General features: G+C 31.7%; 1 protein-coding gene and 1 long non-coding RNA gene across 2 annotated transcripts in view; both read left to right on the top strand.

The window, feature by feature from the left end:
- Window positions 1-864, top strand: part of LOC102591656 (uncharacterized) — a 14,884-nt gene extending 14,020 nt beyond the window's left edge. The window contains exons 15-16 of the mRNA XM_006346434.2: window positions 181-263; window positions 344-864. Of these exons, the coding sequence (XP_006346496.1) occupies window positions 181-263; window positions 344-466 (206 nt within the window). The 3' untranslated portion in view covers window positions 467-864. The remainder of the gene's footprint in view (window positions 1-180; window positions 264-343) is intronic.
- A 576-nt stretch (window positions 865-1,440) lies between these two features.
- On the top strand, window positions 1,441-3,174 carry LOC102581399 (uncharacterized). The gene is made up of 3 exons (XR_001473275.1): window positions 1,441-1,802; window positions 1,918-2,299; window positions 2,458-3,174. It is a non-coding gene; the product is annotated as an uncharacterized lncRNA (long non-coding RNA).
- The last annotated feature ends 4,979 nt before the right edge of the window (window positions 3,175-8,153 follow it).

Below are 8,153 nucleotides of genomic sequence, written 5' to 3' on the forward strand. Positions count from 1 at the left end.
GGGGGGGCATGAACTGCACATACAGTTGGGGTTTATAGTAATTCCGCCTTGAGAGGGGCCAGGAATGAAATTATTAACTAGTTCCTCTTTAAATTCTTAGATACAGTTGGGGTTTATAGCAACCCAGCCTTGAGAGGGCCAGGGATGAAATTATTAACTAGTTCCTGTTTAAATTCTTAGACGGTGCTCCTGCCACTTTGGTCAGCTTAATTGGGCACAAGCAGTACAGACGTTGTGCTAGGGATTTGTATTATTTCCTTCAGGTAAGACCTCTCCGTGAGAACATTGGTTTCCTATTACATGTTTTCTGCTAAACTAACAACAATTGTCTTGTAATGTGCAGTCTACTATCTGTTTAAAGCAGCTTACATATGGTGTCCTCGAACTTGTACTTATATCAATCTTCCCTGAACTGAGGGATCTTGTGAAGGATATCCATGAGAAGGCACATACTCAACCTGTATAGGCTGCCTCTCTTTTTTCTCAGTAACTACGTCAATGAGCTCTTTTAACTCGACTCTGCCTATAGATCCAAAATTCTCATGAAAAGCTGGGAAGGAGAGCGAATCTTAGGCCCAGGGGGATGGAAACTTAGTGACTTAATTTTGTCATCTTCAAATTTTTTTTCATCTAGGGTCTTGAGGTGCCGGAAATTCTTTATGGAATGCCAAGGTAGCAGCAAATGCTCTACTTTTGCTTCTCATTGTACAAAGTGTGCATTAAAATTTGTATAGTTATCAGTTTTGGTGTGCAGTCTTGTATATTCATTTGAAACTACCACTTCATGATATAACTCGTCAGACTGATGATTAAATGCACTTTTATGATGAATCCAATTTTGCTCTTCCCATTGAGAGTTCATTCTACCTCCCTAGGTTTGCGTACACTTTACCCTCTCTGGACCTCACTTGTGGGATTACACTAGGTGTTGTGGTGTTGTCATTGATAGTTCGTGAAGTTTTTTTTTTTTCTATGTATGTACTGTTGATTAAAAACATGAAGACTATCATCAAGCCATGCTCAGTGTAGATATGTACACTTGCAATTAATTTTGAAGTGACTTTTATCATTGAGTTTTTAAGTGTAAAAACTTTTATGTGTGGAATATATAATATAAAATACTTTTACATGTCACTTAATAAACAAAAAAGATGTCACTGTTATTATGAAGCATGGATTGGTAAATGGTTAAGGGCCTATTATAATGAAATTGATCTGTTACATTCCAACGTTAAACCCAAAAGTATAATGACTCAATATGTCTTGCATTAAAAAAGTTACTTTGTATAGTTCACTAATTCTTCAATCTTTTCATGTATTGCAGACACTATTTTTAGCTGTTTTCCTTTTTATTCTATGTGGTCCTGTCCGACCTTCAAAATTTTGTTTCAAAAAAATAAGGCACTATCAACTTCTTGTACAACTTTTTTTTTCCTTAAATCTTCTTTTGGGAAAATTCTCCATCTTCACACTCATCTTGGTAAATTAATTTTGCATCTTATCTTCATTCTTCATTGCTATGTGGTAACTTAATAAGGCAACTCTGGATTTTGAATGTTTTGAAGAGGACATTATTGCACTAGTAAATTTCTCAAAAAGTTACTTCCTTTTTCGCGTATGCTAAACGGAAAAGGCTAAAAAAATACCCTATAACAAATGGAAATAACTCATAAATACACTCCATCTGCCCAAATCAGTAGAATTGTACAAACTGCAATTGATATGATGGAAAACTCCTTATTGAAGATAACAAAAGAGCAATTTTCTACAAGATTTTTTGTCCCTCAATCACTAATGAACTGGTAATTCTCTGCTTCTGTTCATCATTTTAGAAGCAATGTTACATTTTCTGCTTTAATTTGAACATACTTGATGTTTTTCTTCTTTCTGATGGAGTAGTTGATGTTTAATTTGTAGAGAATCCCAGCCCATTTTCTTAGGCATATATCAGAAGAATCGCCTGATAAAGCCACCCTTAAGTGTCTTTCTGGAGGCACTTGGAATGTGAAACTACAGTGTGATGAAGATGGTTTGCTTATACATAAGGGTTGGAAGAAATTTCAGAAAAATAATCAACTAGAAAATGGGGAATATCTCGTGTTTAGGTACAATGGCGCTCTGCAATTCACAATAAGAATTTTCTGCAAGAATGGACTGGAGAGACAAGTGAAGTCAACAAACATGGTTAAAAATCAACAAGCTTCAATAGATGGAGGCAGCAAGCGTAAAAGGCCAGAAAAATACCCTTGCACCTCAAAATTCCTTAAACAGACATGTGCTAACGGTGAAAATGACACAGGTATGATGATTTAATCATACATTTCCAATTCTTCTAGCTGTTGTTGAAAGTTGGCATAAAATGGAGTAACAGTGATCAAATTTAGACTTTCAGCACCCGATTATTCCCTTGCAGAAGACGTATTTTAACATGTAATATACTATGTTGTGTTTCCTTAGAACATGAAACTCCAAGAAAAAGAGCTGCACTTGAGAAAGAAGAGGACCTTCTCACTCCAAATATTCCTCAATTTGTGAAAGGCTACAATGTGAAAAAGTCTTGTTTCTTGAAAACAAGTTTATGTGACCGGTAAGATATGAAATGTGTAAAATTTATGTAAACCAAATAATTAATACTTATAATGCAGTATGTTCCAAGATACTTGTGTGAACAACTTTCGACATCAGAAAATAAGACAACAGCAGTCCTCCGTAATTCAGAAGGAAAAGGGTGGAAAGCGAATTGTATAACACAAAAAGGATATCATGCTTTCTGTGGAGGATGGAAACAGTTTGTGAGTGATAACAAGCTTAAGGAAGGACAGGTCTGTGTTTTTCAGCTTGTCAATGCAAATGAACTAAAGGTTTCTGTTTTCAACGATCCTTCGGAATCTCTGTTGAAACTTGCTGCACAAAGATGATAAATCTTAGTTTTGAACTGCTACAATTTGATGTCATTATGTTGGAATCTGAACTCTGTAGCTGCTTAACATGAACAACCTTGTTTTCCTTCATTTGTTTTTTTCTAGTTGTTGTTCCTTTATATGTTCACATGGTTATAGCCACATCAATGGTAGGTTCACATGAAATGTATGTTCATGTTGATGATTTCTGGTGTGAAGAAGACTGCTGAAATATTTTTTGTGTGAACAAGGTTGGTAAGGTGTTTCTGGTGTGAAGAAGATTGGTAAAATGATTTTTAGTGTGAATTTTGGCTTCATCATTCTGTAGGCTATTTGTAAACGTGACAGAAAACGATAAAATTAGTGATGGTAAAAATTGTGTTGAAAGTGTGAACTTTTGTATGGAGCCAAAAGAGAGTTCACCTTAAGTCATGTGAACTTTTGCAAGGAGCCTAAAGACTTTTTTTTATGCTTGCAACAAAAAAAATAAGGGAGAATGTGCAAATATACCTTTTTCGTCAGACATCAATTTTTATATTATACTATGAAAAATAAAATAAAATTGCAAAATATTGAAATTGATATTTTCGAGTACTTAAAAATATCAGAACGCCAAAAACTGCAATGCACTATGAGAACATCTTAAGATTCTTATAATCTTTCCTTCTCTTATATACGCTTATGAGTAGAGTTGTCAATACGGGTTGACACATTCCATTCGGGATAATTCATACCGACTTTGAAATTTGATGGGTCAGGCCGGATTAGTCCATTTTTTGTGTAGGCCAAAAAATGGTCGCCCCAGCCCATAAGTACATGGGCTACAGGCTTTGCCGGGCCAACCCTCTTTTCTTAAAATTATATTTTTTAATATTATCATAAATATCGACAAGACAATATTACATGGTGTTAGTATTACTACTTGTTAATCAAATACACAAATAAAATTATTTTTATAATATTTATTAAGTTAGATTTCAAGTAAAAGTATAAATAGCTAAATAGAAATATTAACCTAATTGTTTTCCAATGATCATAATAAAACACGAAAACTATGACAATATTCTATAGGCTATGGCCTATGTAGTGATTCCCTAAAAATTTTAGGGAATTTTTATTTTATGTAGTACATATTTTATAAACATAATTTGTAATTAAATTGTAATATTTCAAACTTTAAACATATTTTTGAGTTTAGACTCTTATTATTTTTAATACCCTATTTTATTTTTATTTTTTAATTAATTTTTATTTGGCCCACGGGCCGGCCCTATCCATATTTCTCAAGTCCCACAAATCAGCAGGCTTATTCAGGTTGGATTAAAAAGCCCTTTTCTTAAATGGGCTAAAAATATTGTAGCCCAGCCCTATCAAATCACGAGTTAGGTCAAGCCGGCCCAACGGGCCTAACCCATACTGACGGCTCTACTTATGAGTAATGACACTCCCTCAACATTAAAGCTGTTTATAGGGTTTAAGTTGTGCGGCGAATTCTTCCATTCTCTTAGTTTGACGATAACAGTGAATATGGAAAAGGGTTTCTTCAAGGTTTTCAATCCTGAAACCAGTGCAAAACGAATGGTAAGTACACTTTCTCCTCATAGTATTAGATTTTTGGGACTTTATTTCTTGATTTTTTTTCTTCTTCTTTTGGAAATGTGGGCAACAGATATGTAAATGTGAAGGTCTTGGTGAAATTTAGATCTGCAAAACTTAGAAATCATGATCTTTTACAATTGTTTAAAGTTAATTTTCCCTTTCATTAATTCATTTTCTATGTGGTCTTTTATAAGTATTTGATTTATGATTTTTGCTTGACTCAATTTTTTAATTTTTTTTAAGCAACACTTTTTGAAGATTGGGCTATGAATAAGGGGAGGAAAATTTAAAAGATAAGAGATGTTTTTGTGTGATGCAAGTAATTATTATATTAGTACTTATATATGTTGAATTTTCTAATTTTATACTGGCATTATGTATAGTTAATTATTCAATCAATTGATGTCATAAAATTGTATATATCATTTCCAAATGATCATATTATGTGTGTTGATAGTAGTAACTTTGCAATAAAACTAAGAGAATGCCTTAGATTCTATTTTGTAGTTTCCCAAATACCCACATTCTTGAATATTTCCAACATCAAAAGTCCAAACTTTGAGTTTATTTAAAATATTTTTTCTTCCGATATTAGTTATTTTTATGATATAATCAGTCGATTTAAAGAAATTAATGTTCTTTTTACCTTTTGTTCAAAAATAATTTTATTCACAGAAAATTCCCACAGGTCATACAAACTACAAGAATGGAAAGTTACCTAGGAATGTTTTTCTTAGGGATCGGTTTAATAATATATGGCCTATGGGAGTGACCAGAATTGGAAGAGATTTGTATTTTCAATATGGATGGGAGAAATTTATTGAGGACAACACTCTAGAGTTTGGAGACTTTATAATATTTGATTATGATGGAAATGAAACATTTGACTTCAAATTACTTGGATTAACTGGATGTGTAAAAGAAGGAGCTAAATGTGAAAAGAAAGAGAAAGTGAATGTTGAACATCGAAAGAGTGTAGAGCTAAAAGAAAAGAATAGGACTAGAGATACTAATGATAGTTCATTTGATGATGATAATACTGATAATTACATGATAGAAGAAGAAGATAACGATAAAGTAGAGGTGGAAAAGGAAGAGAAAGAAGATGATGATGAGGAGGGGGCGGAGAAAGAAATTGAGGAGAAAGTGGAGGAGGGCAAAAATGATGAAACTGAGGAGGAAGTGGAGGAGGGGAAGGAGGATGAAACTGAGGAGGAAGAAGATGAAGAAGAGAATGGAACGACTAACACATTCAAGAAAAAGACGTCAGGTTCAAAAGGTACATACAATTATTAAATATTTTGTTCTACTCATCTTATTCATTTTATATGTAATTCAATTTTTTTATTGTTAGTATATTGCTGCAAAAATGACGTATTTGTATATTTGGACATGATTTTATTGTCTTATAGATGTCATGAAAAGTTTGAGACGGTAAGTTCTAAAGGATTTAATATAGGTTTGGTTGTTTGGTTCATTGACAAAACTAGCCTAGGAGCACATTTTGTTAGTTTTTATTGACTATCGAAGAATAATATATTCAAATGTCATTTTGTAACACTTTTGGTATAATGCCGAAAGTTTTTTTTTCCTTCATAAAGTTCATGTTCAATAAAGTATCACCACGTCAAATGAAACGAATGGAGTATTTGTGAGTATTCATGAGATTTCTATTTGTGAATCTGATCCTAACTTTTTTGATTTAGCTGGACGTCGAAAAGCCATTACTTGCAAGGTCAGGAATACACTTGACCGATATGGTACAGATATATTCAAAAGTGGACGCGCAACTCAGCCAAAAAATCCTTACTTTGTAGCAAAGATACTACCAAAAAGGAGAAATCAACTGGTAACTAAAGCCTATAATTATATATTGATCTTGAGAATGAATTTATGCAACATTCTAATTTAACAAAGTCTTTGTTCCTGATTATAGTATGTTCCAATTGATGTGGTGAGAGACTACAAACTTGAACTCCCTCCAAGTATGACTATTCGCGACTCTGCTGGCAGAGAATTTGAGACAAGAGTCAATAATTGGAAAGACGGCAGAATATGGCTGATGGGCGGATGGTGCAGTATATGTAGGTGGAATCTTGTGGAGGAAAATGACAGGTGTATCTGTGAATTTGTGAGAGGAAAATGTGGTAAAATCTTGTTCTTACAAGTTCAAGTTCTCCGTGAAGGATCAAATTTACCATAGCATTTTAATTTTTATGGCCTTAAGTATTATTGTATGTTGACAAATTTTGAAGACTATAAATATTATTGTTTGTTGATGAATTTTCAAGACTATAATTATTGTTGTTTGTTGATGAAAAAATGAAGATTGTTTTAGTAAGTATTATTGTTCTTATAAAAGAATTGATGAAATTTTTATTTGATCTTACTCATCATACCATACTAAAAGTGGGAGCTCCAAAACTAAAGTTTTAGTTTGATCTTATTGTTCTGCTATTTAGTTTGTTCGCTAAATTATATTAAGTGATTATGGTGAAATGATTGAGGTTAGGACCTGTATTAAAGTCTGTTTCTCATGTTTATTGAATTGCTATAAACATAATTAGCATATTTTTTTATTTAGGGAAACTTTCAAAGTAGCAAATATTACGCTTTAAATAGGACTCTATTGCTATAATTTGCTTAATTATGAATAATAGCAAAATATTAAGGGCGGAACGATACATACTTTTTTTTTCTATCCTATCAATTACTACATTGTTTCTTCTTTTTTTAAAGCATACATTCTTCTCTTCTTTCTTTTTTTCTTCATATTTTTGTCTCTTTTGGCATATTGCTTTATATGATTTTTCTTTAATATAATTAAATCCATTTAGATACAAACGTAATGATAATATTTGGTAATATGATTATAATTCATGATATAATTTTTATGTTATTTTCATTTAATTCTAAAACATTATGCATGATAATATTGTTATTTTATAAGAAATTACTGATAAATTTAATTAAGGATATTTTAGTAAATTTATAAATTACAATACAATACAGTACGATACATTCAAACTCAAACAATTACATTTTATTAAACAACAACAAACAATACAACCTAGTCAAACATTGTATCTACAATACAATACAATATAATATTGTACATTATGAAACAATGAGTAACAAAGTGTAAAAAAATTGGGACAATGCTAACTTATTAAAGCCATGTATAAGAGAGAGAGAGAGAGGAGAGGCAAGAGAGAGGGGAAATGTTTGCTATAAAAATAATATATTGTTCTTTTTTTATAATATTTTTAAGCTATAGCCTATTTTTCATAAATAAATTGTTAATTTTGACTAGTTTCATCATTTTTTTTGGTTTATGGTTAACTAGTAAAATTACCCGTGCTTCGCACAAAAATTTATATCATGAAATTTATAAAATAATACTTATAACCTATCAGTCATTAAAACTAAACGGTTATATTATCTTACATACACGATTGCGTAGTAACAAACATTAATAATGTAAAGGAAAATGAAAATTATTACATCTTATCATTTATCCTTAATAACATAAGTATAAATTAATGACTGTAAAAATACATACCAGGATCTGTAACATAAGCAATAATGTCAGTGAGCCACTCAACATAAGCAAAATACACAAATATTTAATTGTGAAGAAGAAGAAGAAGAAGA

The sequence above is a fragment of the Solanum tuberosum genome, unplaced genomic scaffold (assembly GCF_000226075.1).
Source record: "Solanum tuberosum cultivar DM 1-3 516 R44 unplaced genomic scaffold, SolTub_3.0 scf00073, whole genome shotgun sequence".
Lineage (NCBI taxonomy): Eukaryota > Viridiplantae > Streptophyta > Magnoliopsida > Solanales > Solanaceae > Solanum > Solanum tuberosum.